The sequence below is a fragment of the Ischnura elegans genome, chromosome 9 (assembly GCF_921293095.1).
Source record: "Ischnura elegans chromosome 9, ioIscEleg1.1, whole genome shotgun sequence".
In the NCBI taxonomy this organism is placed as follows: Eukaryota; Metazoa; Arthropoda; class Insecta; order Odonata; family Coenagrionidae; genus Ischnura; species Ischnura elegans.
Genome location: NC_060254.1, coordinates 40,369,555 through 40,385,756, shown reverse-complemented (window position 1 = coordinate 40,385,756; position 16,202 = coordinate 40,369,555). Strand labels below are relative to the sequence as shown.

The 16,202-nt window shown below is 38.8% G+C and overlaps 1 protein-coding gene across 1 annotated transcript in view; it reads right to left on the bottom strand.

The window, feature by feature from the left end:
• Positions 1-13,534, bottom strand: part of LOC124165956 — a 106,299-nt gene extending 92,765 nt beyond the window's left edge. The window contains exon 1 of the mRNA XM_046543505.1: positions 13,269-13,534. Within this exon, the coding sequence (XP_046399461.1) occupies positions 13,269-13,346 (78 nt within the window). The 5' untranslated portion in view covers positions 13,347-13,534. The remainder of the gene's footprint in view (positions 1-13,268) is intronic.
• Between the last annotated feature and the right edge of the window lie 2,668 nt (positions 13,535-16,202).

The following is a 16,202-nucleotide window of genomic DNA, read 5'->3' as shown; positions in this document are numbered from 1 at the left end:
CATCAACGTGGAATGAACTGTGGTTAACCAAACTACTTCCGTCTGGGAAGTAGATTTTTACAATCATGTCTTTTCTCTGGATAATATTTCAGATTATATTGAGCGGAAACCTTTCACGAGGATGAAAACCGGCTCTTAATACACCTGCAGTCTTTATGGGCCATGATTTCCAGTGAGCGGTGTGTTTTCCAACAATACCTATCTCCGTTTCACTGATCCAAGAAATTGCTTGTAAAATTTGTGAGAGGCTGGGTTTTACAGGTAATGCAACTCTTATAAATTTATAAGTTACGCTAAAAAAGGTGTAATTTATTCGTCCTGCAATTATCTGGCTTACGTACTTTCTTTGTTATTTCCTAGTCATTTAAGGAGGTAGGTTAGCGCTTGGACAATACAAAACAAATTATTTTCGCAAATGGAGTTCAAAAATGTTTTTCCGCCTCAGACGACATTCATGAAGGCAAACAAGGAGAAAAATTAAAAATTATGATACGCTATTGTGGATAAATCAATGGCAATATGTTTGACTTCATACTTTTACTACTATTTGCGCCTACCGGAACGCCATTTTCATACAAATATCGTAATTGGCCTTTAATTTAAGCATTAATTTACTATTAACTCAAAAATTAGTTCGGTGACCAGCTTAAGTTTTATTTTTGTCACGATTTGTATGGAAAAGAAACATTACATTAATTTTTTATCAACACTAAACATCTATTATAGCATAAATCGAAAGTTTTCCTATTCGTAAGTATCAGCGTATGAACTTGTATGAAAATTATTACCTTTAAATGCAATATCCAGAGAATATAGCATGGAGCGTATTTTGCAGTTTTTTTCCTACCGATGGAATATAATTAGAGGCCACAGTGAAAATGAGTTATGCTGGACCATGCTGACATGCTGGACCAAGCTCCTTCTCCGTCTACAATATATTTTCGTGGTGAAATTAAAAAAACTCCCTTTTAAGCGAGGTTTATTTAATTAAGAGTTATTTTTTGTTATTGATGATTACCACATTCGTCCTCTGCTTCTATATGATGTAGCTTTCGACATAAAATAGAAGTTTTCATTACATCTGCCTAGCATTTATTTTGCTTCATCCTATTATTTTCGATTATATCCGTGCCTGATCGTGCAGTCATTGCTAGGGATTATCGAGAACCGCCTGATATGACCTTTAATTTCATATCTATTTCTAACAAGAAAACGCTGCCTTATAGTAGGTTAGTTAAGATTCCTGTGATCCACAACAATTTTGAAATCATCGATGAAGTAGCTGGAAATAAAGAGAGCGTATGCATTTATTGTTTCACCACTTAAATCTTCTCAGTACGGTTTTTTTCACAATCTGCTGGATTAATGGGATTGGTAATCATCATAATCAACCACACGCGCGTTGATCTTTGATTTTCATTGCATGAGAGACCTTTCCATTCGTTACTTCCGCGTTATGCTCATGATTAAATTACCTCTTTCATTGCGAGCACCCATGCTTAACTTTCAAGTGAAATATGTTCGAGTGTAGTGGTAATGGTTGCGACGGAGGCGGCTGAATTAACGCCAACCTCACCGCTGCGAATTTGAATATTTCACGCTCGAGCTACTCGGCTAGTTCATACTGTGGTAACTACTCGTGCAGTGGGTTTTGCTCACTTCCGCTAGATGTGGAAGCCTATGAATGGTTATGAATACCATATCTCATGCGTTTGGCAAATGATGCTAGTATGCCTGCTAAGTATTCATTCTCAAGCAAATTGTGCGGAATATATGGGGCAGATACCTTTGTTGCAGCCGAGATTTGCAAAAATGCGTGTTTAAATGTTCACACTAATATTTCGGGGAGAATAAATCTTTGTTAATTATTATAAGAGGCACTGAGATAAAACCGAAATTTCATAGAATTTCTATTTCAGTAGTGCCGCTTTTTCATGCTACGCATTGGTTTATAGTACCTATGTGGTATGTAACGGGCCATGTAGTCAGTATATATATTTACTTTGAACGCCAAGTGGATATTCTTAAATATCTTGGTGATATCGCCCACTGTGGATTTTAAATATTTGAGCTTGATTAAACGATAGATTTGAGCGAGTACCAACAATACAACTCACTCATTTTGAGGTTAATGGTTTCAGACAATTATATTCACACATTTTCGTCCATCGTTAGGTATTTAGTGCTTTTAAAAACTAGAGTATTAAATAAAATGTCGAAAAGTCTGGATACCCAAGAAAAGCCGTTTTTATGGTAACTGAAAAGTTCATCCAGAAAAATGTTCACGTTGCCATAGCTAAGTAACTAAGGAGTTGCGACCCCATGTTTATGGAGGAAATAATGCTTAAAATTGTCTCCCCTGCCATCTCCTGTATTAAGTATTGCAGATTCTTCCTGAAACTTCCTATCTGTATGTATAAAAGAGGATGTCTGTTTGTCTCTCCGTTATTCGTTTTCACACGTCTGCACTTATTGCGACCAAAGTTAGTGCATTGGTGCATCTCATGCTCCCAAACCCCGTAGTACTCCTTTCGATTGTGTTCTACGCGTCCTTTGCGTCTTTTTCTTACTACCGTCTGTTACGATACGTCATACAACTTCTACAGTTGGACATCCTGCCGGACAGGCACACCTCTTCGCACTTTCATATAGGAAACATTTAAATCCTATGTGATCATGAAATCCAAGTTCCAAGTTTCCCACTTCTCTGTGTTTAATCCTTCCGAGCAACTACGGGTTGCCTGATAGCATATACTATTTCTTTGTAGTACAGTATTCGGATGCATTTGCTACGCTCCTGCGTCGAGGTACCATGCGCTCCCGGAGGCCTCCCACTCCGTACTTTCCACCCAATTCTGGTAACACCTCGCGCGGGGATAGCGGAATCATTGCACTTTCCGCTCCGCCAGGGCTTCATTTGGGCACTTTTTTTTCGCCCGTCACCAGCCGTGACGTTGAAACCCCCGTCGAGGCGGGATCTCACGCCACAGTTCCCTCGCCAATCCTCAGTCTAATGGAAATCGCATCTCTTCTTTTGTGCGATCCTCGAGAGAATTCCTCTCTCTTTCGTTTTCATTAGCTCACCTCGAGTTCCGTTCCCTGCTCGATTGGTGAGAAAGATTGAGAGAGAGAGGGGTTGGTTCTCTTGTATGCACCATCGGGAAATTTCACAATCAAAGGCATAGGCAATTGAAAAATAAGCAATTGAATTGCATTTCAGTGTGCTGATTGTGACGTTCAATGAATTTCTGTGTAAAAGACTTCCAAAGTGTTTTTTAAACTTAATATTCGAAATTTAAGCTAATTTATCGCGAATATACAGATTAAATGTACATTACCATTAGGAAAGTAAACAAAATATCGAAATATGTTGATCGCGAGAGCACTTTTTTTTCATTCTTGACATATTTTTAGTTTTTTTAAATCTCTTTAAAGGGCTAAATTAGTGAGAAGCTCGAAGGGGTAATGGAGGGGAAATTTAATCGCCTGCATACATCTCCCACTGTGAGTTAAGTTTTGAAATTACTGTAAAACAATTTAGTATTTTAATATTCTGAATTTATCCTTAGTTGACCAAAACAAAATGACTGTTTGTAGGAAAATGGCATATATAGTTGAAAAAATATGTATTGTATTGAAACGCTGGTAAAGAAGGAGAAATTTAATCGCCAATAATGAGCGATGGCTCCCACTGTGAGTTAAGTTTAAAAGTAACTGGAAAACGATTAATATTTTGATATCTCGGAATTTGCCGTTTTTGCAATCAAAACCAGCATAACAGTTGGAAGGAAAATTGTATCTATAATTTAAAAAAAATAGGACATTGAATAACATGTCTGTTTACCATAATGAAGGGAACAATAATCACCTAAAATGATCTATGGGTCCCAATGTTGGTAAATTATGGAAATTCTTGACGAGCAAAATGAGGTTTTGTGATCTGTGAATTCCTCTCGTAGTAATTTATCGCCAAATGACCGTCTGAATGACTTAGAAAAATGGCATGCATTATTGAAAAGAGAATATGAAGTTACCTCTTCGAGTTTTTAACTTAATGAAGAGGATAGCTCATCACGTAACAAGAGCAATATGTACCAAAATGAGTAGGTACTACATACTAACATTAAATGTTACTGGTCACACAAATTGGGACTTTCTGGTCTATGAACGTCTAGTGCTGTAGTTTTATTGATAAGTGGCTGTCATTACTAAGCTTCTAACTGACTTAGGCTTTCTTTAAGATAAATAAAACTTTAATAATATTAATGCGATCAATACATCCGCGATAAATCAGTTTAAGCTTTGAGTCTTAAGTTTAAAAAAATCTTTTTATTTTATAAGGAACTATAGAAGAGCGTCACTATCAGCGTCTCTGTTTTATTTATTTTCGCAAAATAATAGAAAAATTAAACTTGATGGTGATGGTATAAAAAAACTTGGCATGTGCGACGATTTTTTCAGCTGTGAGTCAAAATGGGATTAGCTCCGCGCTGCCGAATATCATTGTGAAGGATAGAACTCTTTCCAAAGAACACTTTCGCCTTGAAATTTTCCACGCTTTGTTAGACTGGTATCTTCACGGATCGGAGGGAAATAAATAGGAGGCGGTCGAGTGGATTCATAATGCCATTGGTGGTGAAAGACTTCGATCCTAGAGCCCGAAGCTCTAGCGGTGGGAATCGGAGTTAATGTGGAATGTCTTCGGTATTGGTTCGAGACTTCCATTTCCGCTCAAGGACCGCTGGAGAAATAAGAGAATAGCATCATTTCGTTCTCGCTTTCACGTTTCATGCAAATCTCATTGATTTCGCGGGGTGAAATTGCTTCGAAATCAGTATTTATTTTATTTAATCACATTAATTGCAGAATACTATCTTCGATTACCGGAATATTACCGGAATTAATATTTTTGACGAAGCTTCTCTAACATTTTCTCAAATATTCATAAATAATCCCAAGTATGGCATTTGGGGATATATCAGCTAGAAACTGAAACCATGGATTAGCTTACAAATTGAATGAAATAATTAAAGTCGCATAGTAGATGATTGCATTGATATATACATCTCTAATTAGCATTACTTATGGGCTCATTCTGTTACCTGCGATACTCACTCCTCACCTTATTGTTCCTCTCCATACAAAGAGGTTATTTTCGAACAAAGAACTATAAAATCAACCCAAAGTATATGAAATGGCAACAGAAAAAAATACATCTTTTTCCCCTACGATGATCAGTGACTCAATCGCCTATATTGTTCCCGCTAGGACAATTAAGGTTTGGTACCAGGCAATCCGTGCTTTCAGATTTTCTCGCTTGCCTGGAATTTCCCCAGTTTTAAGTAGCCTTCATTTATTTGTTCTCGAAGCTATTGGCAATTTATAAAGGTGAAGTTTTGTTATTTTTTCTGCTGTAGGAAGTAGTATTGTGTGTCTCTGCAATGCGGATATATTTTATACATGCTATATTTTTTCTGCATTTCAAAGCTTTTGATTTTTCTATTAAAAATTTTTGTTCCATTCCATCATTTTAATTATAATTTTTTCTCAACTTCTTGATTTAATCCATGTGGATCATGCTCTTTATAATTATTCTAGCTCTCAGTTTTTTCCTGTTTAATTCGGCGTTCATATTTCGAAGACATTTCTTTCTACCTTTTTTACGACCTACTGATGAATTTTCTTTGAGCGATCTCTATCAGTATATAGTATGATGTGATGGACGAAATGAAATAGAAAATTTCCATCAATATGGAATATTATTCTTAAAGTTGAATATTTATTGGATATTTGTAAATTTTGACTTGCTATGTGGAAAATGCAATTTATTTTATATGATTATGTTTTTTTAAAGGATAAAACGGCGTAATAAACTTCACGCAAATAAAATATTAAAAAACTGGTCATTAATTAACATGAATTTCTTCTGCAAGGAAATTTGCGTATAAGTGATGAAGAGTTTTTCGTAACGACGTGCGTCCTGTAAAAATATTTATTTTGTATGAGGGAGAGCGTGGTTGCTTAGCGAGTGGAGAGATTGGCTCCCGACCCAAGGGTCTGGGGCTCAAATCCCGGGTGAAGCGTTTGGACACACTGAAACAAATTCTGTGACTGCGAAGTGGTCCAGGGAAAGGAGCTGGCTCCCCTACTGTGAATGTTTAAATTTCACGCGTCTGACGCTTAGTCCTGGGCGAACTTTACCCTCACCTATCCACACTAAACTTCGGGTTGAATCACTGAATGATAAGTTAACCCTCCTGGTGCTGCGGGATAGTATATCAGCTTTTGCTTCTCACCCGAAAAGTGCCAAGAGCCGAAATATCGGTTGTAAGGTATTTAGCTGTTCTAATTAATAATTATGAAGCAACTAAATTCTTGATAAAAAATCAGGATTAAACATGTAGTTAAAAATTAATATTGAGAGAGTGAAATATGAAAAAGCAGCGTGTGGATGTGCCAAAAAATGATATAACAATTTTTTTCGAAGATATTAAATTTTATTTAAATAACTTTGGCGTTTCCCGCCTGTGCCACCAAAAGGAGGTGGCGCTATAAGCGGGTTAAGCAGTCATCACCCCTGTAAATCCTTCCAAATGCATACAGGAATGACTGATTTCCGATTAAAATGTCAGGTTTTTTCTCGGCCTACAATGGCAGGGAAGTTTTCTGGGGTCTCACACCGGGTAAGGTCCTCCATATCTCCTTCCCCAAATTTTGATGTTCAACTCTTCCATCGTCCTCAGGGAATCAGGAATGTAATGCCATTCGAACGGCATTGGATTCCTGAATTCCTGTGGCGAGTTGCACATTGAAGAGACCCGAGAAATCTTCACTGCGACTGAATTCCGAGTTTGAAAAAAAATAACTTTTCGAAATTCTCTCCGTGTCACGGTTAAGGTCACAGGGAGCGTTGGGTTGCCTGACGTGGAAGCCGGTGAGAAGTTTTCTGACTTTTCCCCACTCCCACACTCTTTCTCTCCGGTTTCACCGTCTGGACCTCATCGCGCTTTCGTCCCTAACCACATCCACCTCCGTCTGGCTTATGTATTTTGAAGAAAGGGAAATTCACATCTAAATGCTCACTAATTGCATGTTTTTTTCATAGTTCTAATCTTGCATGTATTTTTTCTAGGAATTACTAACCATTAGCAAGTTTTTTATGAATAAGCATGTATATTTTGCTAGTGTGCGTAATATTTCTATGAACGTGCGGTGTGCATGTGGCGGTCCTCTTGCATGCTGCATGTTGGTGATTTTTCACCCCCTGCCAAACACCCTAGAGGTGGCTCGCATGGTATTATGTAGATGCAGATGTAGAAATGAACGGTCCCGGTGTGACGAATGTCCGACGATGAAAATATTTTGGTGTGTGTTCTCTCGAGTTTGCGCGAGGGTCAGAAAAATTAAGGCAGTCGACGTTACCAATTCTTCCGACTCGTTACCCATTCTCGAGGCTACTGATTAAAATTCGAAGTGACCGTTGATGCTCGGCATCAGGAGGGGCTGGATTGGTCGATTCCCGATTGTTGTGGTGGAGCACCGTGGACCAGTGAAGCTCTGGCAATCACAGTTCTTTTCAGAGTTCGATTCGAATCGCCGCGGGATTTTCCCCCTACTTAGGGTATGCGATTTGGGATCAAATAGGGCAAATCTCCTCACATTTCCACCCCGCTTGAGGCCCACCAGGGCCGGCTAGATCGAAAATACGATTTTCACTCTTTTTTTAATATCTCGGTCAAGAAGGCATATGTTTTAATGCGATTTGCGGCATTTGAAACCTTATTTAATGGAGCAGATTTCCAATTGTTTTCAAGAACTTTTAGCGAGACAAGAAGATATGGCGTTGATTTGAAAATTTCTAACGCATGTTTTTATAAAATATGTTTGAGAGGGCCAAAAAAAAACGTTTTCTGGAGGTGTTTTTTAATACCTTTCGGCTGGCATATTGAAAAAATAATTTTTAGGTCGTGGAACATCGCGAAAAATGCGATTAAAAATATGCGATTTTGGCCATTTGGCTCTATGCTCTGGGTCCTCCCTGGTGGGCCTCTAGCGGGCTGGAAATGTGAGGAGGTTTGTCCTATTTGATCCCAAATCGCATATCCTAAGTACGGGAAATATCCCGGAGGGGGGAATTTTCACCCTCTTTATCCGGGTATGCCCTTTTCTTAACCGAACGCAAACCCGAGAGAATTTTATTTTAATCTGTTCACCAGGAAAGTGTTAAATTCATATTTTGATGTTTTAATTTTGCAAAGGGGAGCGGTTAAGGCAATTCATGAGATGCTATATGAGAAGCATTTTTCTTTATCAATGCAAGACGTTGGCGTCGACAGCAGCAGAAAAGTCAATTGTGGATGCATGAGAAATTAAGAAGAGAAATCACAGGGGAAATAACACGTGCGCATCAACAAGAAGCCAGAAATTCGAATTTAATCGTCGATCTCATCTGACAACTTTCGCTTAAAAATACTCGCTTAAGTTCTTTCAATAAACCCTTCCCACTTCCTTGCATCACGTGTCATTGAAGAATAATGAATATAAAATGGATCATCGGGGTAAGTAATGGGGAAGTGCTCAGAAGTGTGAGAGAAAATAGAAGTCTTTTAAAAACTTTAAGAAAAAGTCGGGACTACTTAGCAGGCCACATCCATGCACATGAACCAAGCACTTTTAGATCTTCAATCTATCGCTCCTCCGACTGAACTATTTAGGCTAGTAATCAATGGTATCATCTTAAAAAATACATAATAATGGCTAAGCTCTGTAAGTTCTAAACCCGTATCTCAATTTCGGCCAGTTTGAGACAGGTATCTTTAATAAAGTGTAATAACATTAAAAAATAAAATACAAGCAAAAAAACAACTCTTTTTTTGCAAAGGAATGCTTCTTTTTCCGTTTTATGAACTTTTGGTTTTTAATATCAGTGTAAAAGTAAAAAAAAATATCGTTTTTTTGCTCTCCTCAAAAGTTGCTCTTTTTGAGATACGTGTTGTTAGAACTTATCCATCAATAAGGAGATTACTTCATTCCGTGATGAAGCATTTGGTCACCCCGGTCAGTCCTCGCGATCTGAGGTGGTCCAGTTAAAAAAATATGTCCCTCTATCCTGGACTGTATAATTCATCCGTCTAAGTTAAGTTTGAGGTGAGCTCAACTCTCATCTCATCAAATCAATCTTCAAGTCGCAGTAATGAACGAGGCGAGTGGTCTACAGATAATTATCTAAGTACACGTTCACACGGTATGTGTTTGAGCAATGAGGTCGATTCATAAGTGATCCGAGATTCTCGACGCGTCGTACCATATCGTCTTTTGCAGCTGCACCATCTCTTAACACGTGTCCATCAACAAGAAGCCAGAACTTCATATTTAATCGTCGATCTCATCTGACAACTTTCACTTCAAAAAACCCGCTAAAGGTCTTTCAGTAAACCCTTCCCACCTCCGTGAGCCGAAAATATTAACGGGAAAAGCGCGTGTTAGATGAATTGGCCCGATATTATGCATGCAGACTGATGAAAATGTTAGGATACTTTCTGGAGAGTGCCCAAGCTGCACGTCTGGTTAGTGCATTGGTGCATATGAATTCGGGGGTCAGCAACACCATCAAAAGTTTGAGATTGAGGTCAATGTATACTTTTTTCGGGATTTTATCGCCCCCACATTTTCTTCCGCTTTTCCAAATTCTCTATAGCCTTTAAGCCATTATAATTCTCAATTTGATTTATTATTAACACTTCATATCTTACCATATTTTCATCTAAAGACTGGGTGTCTCATTAAATTATTTCTCTCTCTTGGCCATTAATTTCTATTATTGTCTGCTCAATAATCTTCGAAAACTACCATTTTTAAGTCTCACTAACATTGACTTTGTTCCGTGACTTCATTTTCTTTTCTGTATCCTGATTCCACATAACATGTTCGTATGTTTGATTGTTAATATGCCTCAGTTTAAATTATATATTATTTTATTAAGTGCTTCAATCGTTGGTATTTCTAGGTTAGAGTTATCGGTTCTCGTATTTTGATTCCAGAATATCGAGTTAAAATGCAGCAGCTATCAGAGAAAGTTGCCACTCCATAAACTTGAGTCGAGAGTAATGATGATTCCTATTTAATGGCTTATCAATAAAAAAATGGAGAGTGCTACTTGAACGTAATCGGCAAACGTGCGCGTCCCGGAGTTTTCTAAATTATTATTAAGTTTTTAAACACCCACTGCGCTTTCATTTTCTGACTGAACGATGTCCATGCGCTGTCGGTAACGGCGAAGGATGAGTTCTTTCGATTTTATGACATAAATTTACATGGACATGGGGAAAAAATGGTAAAGAGAAGATAATGAAAGTGAAATTTTAATGCTATGTGTGGGAACCTTTCCTTGAGTATTTTCTCCCATTTACGTCTCCAAACACCTAAAGAAGCCTGGTTTGTCCGGATTCTGGTTTCCAAAATATGGCAAAGGCATTTAGGGGGCATCCATTAATTACGTGAGGCATTTAAAGGCCGCTATACACGGTGAATGATGATGCGAATTATCATACTGAATCATCACGTGATTATTCACAGGTTCATTCGAGCAAAATAGAACATGTTCTAATTTTCACTGAATGATCATGCGCATGACGGTTATTCGCGAATTTTTCCGATGTACACGGCGAATGATTTCATTCGCATGATCATTCAGCATGATCATTCGCATGACCATTCACCATGTACCACCCTTAAGGGGGTGGGGGTCAATCCGATTCTCACCTAATCTCACGTGGGGGAAAGAGGGGGTCCTGGCAAGTATCACGTAAATTATTTTCCTCAATAAACAGCGTAAAACGTGATTGTAGACTACAATGCTATTTATCTCAAGTACTAGTCTTTACTAATATTAAATAAAAATAAATTAAACAATTTTGTAATAAATCCAACACAATTAAGCACAAATCAAAGTATTTACACTGAATATACACATTTCGAACAATCTCACGTGAGAATAGAGGGAGGGGATCGAGCCAAATCTCACGAAATCTCACAAAGGGGGGAGGAAGGGTCCAAAAATCGCCAAAATCACCTCGCGTAATTAACGGACGCCCCTTTACCCCCATAACCTGCATGTCTAAAAACTCGCCCGTCTCAGGTTTAGCACGGGGCCAACTTTCTTCAATCAATAATTTCTGCGGATTGAAGCACTGAGCGGAGACAATGGCCCAATGAATGCAAGTGCGAATTAAGTCGTTGTTTGGGGTGAAAGGTGAAAGGTTTTTCCACGGCGCCTTGGTGGTAAACAATTCATTCGACGAATAATTGCTGTCTATGTGTTGATCGGAAAAAATGAAATTCTTCCTTTTTCTTGCTCATCTAATAATATTTTCTTTTAAATACGTAAGAATTTAAAATATTGTAACTCTGGATCGTATTCGAGACTATCGAAGCCCAAATACGGTCTCCGAAGGGTGGACGATTGTAACTGCTGCAGGCATATGCATTTCTGACTATCTTAACACCTCTTTGATGTTCCATTCCTCATAATTGAAAAATGCATAATACATTAAATGTGAAAAAAATCATCCTAAACCTTCGTAGGCTAGTACATTTTTGGGATCCGTGGCTCGTGAAGTAAAAGTCCCGTTGTTCATTTTTCAGTCTGGGTGAAATTTTCACGAGGGAATTGACTATCTCTTTTGACTCTAATGCTCCTGTTCTATCATTTGATTAATTTCCAAATTCCTATTTTTCTTTTAATATCTGGTTAATTTTTCAGGATCTAATTTTCTTTTTATTCATATACATTTTAAACGTAATTTTCTGAAGAAGAAAATCGTCGTCTAAGAGTGCATGAGTAGGACACGATGGATGACCAGAGAATTTCTGTTCCCCGAGCAGTAGCCCGAAAATTTCTCTTGAACTGGACTGTAGCTACGAATTTAAAAGTCATTTTCCGAACAAACTAAAGCTTGCTTATGTTCTTTCCCGATTTTTGCTTGACCTTTTTTCTTTGCAAAATATTTTTCCACCCACATAAAATTACCTCGATAAAAATTTACCTTGACCACGAATCAACTCAAGAAATTTCGTCGAATCAGAGCGCTGTAAATCAGTCAATCTGTACATATTATCTATTAAAATTAAGATACAGTTAGGCACGCTTTAGCGAGCCACGGAATAGAACACTGACAGTGGCCTCCTGGAAGACCTATGGTAGTACATAATAGATAAGTAATAGCATATTCCTCCGTGATAATAATTCCCAGGACTATGCTGGCCAGTACCGTTGGTCGAGTATTATTCGGCTCCAGGGGTGCCGACTTACAAAAAATATTGGGGGGCCCAAACCGGGGATCTTGCCCCGGAAAATCTTGTAAGTAGTGAGTTTTAAGTTTTTTAAGCATTTGAGGAGAGTCATATGATCAACATTAGAACCCTGATAACTCGAATCTCGATATCCGGACACTCCGGGAAAAATCGAAAAGCCTGACACATTTTTTCCTCACACCCATAACGAACTTTTGAGGGGGCTCGGGCCCCCTCAGGCCCCATGAAGTCGGCGCCACTGTTCGGCTCGGTTATAAAAATAACAAGTTCGTCGTGGAGTATGTGTATAACACTTATTGTTAGTTGGTTTTGTATGATTTAGCACTTTCCAGCTTCCTTAATTTTTCTGACCTGCGCTCAAACCAGAGAGAAGTTCATACTTTGTTGATTGATTACACTGCGTTGAAAAAGGTCCTCAAGAAGCGATTGAGGTTATTCTGTGCGCACACCAATCAACGTTTAATTAACGTCTCATAGTATTGGTCCAAGATTGATATGCAAAATTATTTGCCAACGTTTCTATATATATTTTATATCTTCTTCTGGGCTATCAATGAGTATGATACATGAAAGATTATGTCAATGATAAAATAAAAAATAAAAATAATTCAGTGGTACATAAATTAAAAACGAGAGACAATAATTTAAATACTTTAATTCCAAAAAATATTTTTATTTACTGATTGTAATTAAGCTAGTACAATATCATAGTTACCATCATAGCTTATCAAAATCATATTTTTTATTTATTAAGGTAAAAAATATTGTATATAAAATATCTCATATATTCATGTATCAATTTAATGAAATCATACTCATTCATAGCCCTGAAGAAATATATTATATACATCAGCCTTTGACCTATACTCCGAGACGTTAATTAAATATCAAATAATTGAGGTAAAGAAAAAAAATCGAATTATCGCATCTCTGAATTAACACAATCTACCACCCACCTGAAAATTCGGCGAGCTCTCCTTAGCGGCAGCCGCGATGCAGAAGAGGGCGAAGAGAACGGCGATATTGAGGGCCATCGCCGCGACCTTTGACCTCGCACAATCCGTGGACTCGTCCGACGCGGTGAGGATAGACCGGGTGGCACGGGCCTTCCAACACTAGCTTCGCTCTTGGCTTAATACTTTTCCCCTGTCTCTCTCTCGAGCTGAGAGTTGTCGGATGCTCTTCCGTGGGAGAGTGAGCGGTGTGGAGGGTACCGATGGAGCACCAGCAGAAGAAATGGCGAATGTGGGTCAGGCGTCTCCCCTTCTTATATAGAGGAGCAGTGAAAGGGAGGAAAGGGCAGTAGACGCCGCTGCAGAGGGAAGGGGGTGCGGGCAATCATTGGAGAGGGAGGTTAAGAGAGGGGGGGTGGTGCTCTAAGAAGGCTCCGCACGAATGAAATGTCTTTCTCGTGAAATTTTACAAAATATTAAAATACGATCTTCTGATGAGGTTAAGTTAATGAACGAAGGCGATACTTATATGGAATTCCGAACTTGGTAGATGATATAAATTTGTACTTCACACATGAGTGTATAAAGGCCGTTTTACACGGGGCACGAACTTGCACAATCTGCCGTGTGTACGATGGCGCAGTCAAAATTGCGTCGTGTAAAGCGGTGAATTAGCTAGAACACGTGCGAGAATGCGTGGACGTGAGATGGCAAAATAGCCCCTGTTCTAATTTCATTCATGCATTCGCGCAATTCCACGCCATTTTAGAAATTAATGCAGTTCTAACCTGCGCAATTCCGTGCTCCGTGTAAAGCAGTCTTAAGACTTGGTACTCTATTGCGTTCACCATAGACATAAGTGACGTATACAGATCCTCATTTCTGAAGGGGGCAGCGGCCCCTTCCCTTACATTCACACCTGAAGACAACCCTATGCATTGATCATCATCATAAGTGATAGGTGTGACGCAGCTCTCTATTCCATGCATGGTGACGTATTTCTTCTCTTTTACACCGTTAATTATCTGTCCCATGCTGGGGTGCAGCTAAGAATTAAGGCGAAGGGGGGTTTTAGGCGCAAGTAATACTTAGGAGTGTGGGGGTATTGCGTACCCGCCAGGGTAATCGGGATTTGCGATGGCCGTCCGCCGGAAAAATTTAAGAAAAATGGTTCAAAATGCGAGTTTTAGGCTTTCTGAGGGATATTTGATTAATCCTAACACTATGCTATAAGTAATACCGATCCAATTAAGTAAAAAGGATTAAAATTAAAAATTTCTCTGAGCTCTGGCGGATGTTTTATCCCCCAAAACCCCCTCCTCGCTGCGCCACTGGTCCCATGTAACTTATTCGGGGACGTCCCCTTCCCTTCTACCCGTCCACTAGTCCCACTATTCCCTAGTTATCATCATCAGGTCATCACGTTTCAGAGATGTGGCCTTTTTATGAGCCTTCTCTTTTCTCCCAATCTTTTCAGCACTTTCTCATCACTTACACGGTCGATCCATTTTATCTTCATCATTCTTAGGTGTAACCACATTTTGATTCTTCAATGCTTCCACTACTGACTTCTCTGCTGCTTTCAATGTCCAAGTCTCGCTCCCAAAAATAAACATGATCCATGAGAAGCATGTTTATTCATTGTCTGATGAATTGTTTCCTTACTTACATGCTTATATTTTCAGCTGGTAGAATATAGTACTTCCTATTATTGAATGCTATCTTCGCCTTAGCCATTCTACTGACTATTTCTTTCTTGCTTCGTTCATCGTTGGTAATTCGGCTTCCCAGGTTGAAGAAATCTCTCCCTTCTTCATGCTTATGCTTCCCTGGCTACATGTTTGTCTTAGCCTCGTCTCTGTTGCTGCAAACTAATATCTCAGTTTTCTTTTCGGTGATTTTCAGCTGATATATGGCCATTTTCCTTTCCATATTCATAAATGTCTTCTTCAAATCATTCTCTGTCTCGGCTTTGACTTCTATGTCGTCAGAAAACCTCAGTATACTAATTATTTTTCTGTGGATATTGACACCTATCCTTCTTTTTGATTTCATTGACAGTTTTCTCGATATAAACATTAAAGATCACGGGGGACAGTGCACATCCTTGTCTCACTCCCTTCCCTTTTCTTGCTTCTTTGAATTAGGGTCCAGATTTCATCACAGCTACTTGGTTTTTATAAAAACTAATTACAATTCTTCGGTCATCGCAGAGTACTCCAATTTATTTCAGAACATTGATTTGGCCCAAATACAGAGCGTTATCTCAGTGACGAGAGGCAATCGCTCCTGTCAGGACTCTTCAGTAATATTCGTCAAATTCGGTTTAGTCTCCGTAACCAAGGTTAAAAAAATAAGGAAGCCGAAATGCCACGAAAACACGAAACTGTTGTAGTAGTCCCCGCATTGACTTCATGAAACTTTAAATAATTATTGAGCAGCTTCGTGTCCGACGGCTCATGGGAAATTTGATGAGTGTGTTTTGTGTAACTAATTAGATTCTGCCGCGTGAATGGCGGTGTAATTCACATAAGTTGACTTGAAAGAAAATTCTCCTGGACCGGGAATCGAACCACATACCTTTGGATTTACGGACCACTCGCAGACCACTGCGCTATCCTGGTTTCTGGTATCCTATGACAATTTTACAGAGGCTGATCGTACTGGATGTTAGGAATATGTTTTGGTTAAATATTTCGCGGTTCACTACAGCAGTATTTTTATTTTTGGTTGAACTCAACGTATTGATTCGGTTATTGCCCGATGCTTCGTGAATGTTGATGTAATTTTTTTCCGATGGATTAAGGCAATTTTCCAGAGGAGGGCATTTATAGTGTTTCAAGAAGGAGAAGTGGTTGGAAATGGAGGGGGAGAAGAAGTTTCCATTTAATTAAATGTAAGTTCAAAGAAGGACCTCATGTGTTGCTCATTTTGAGG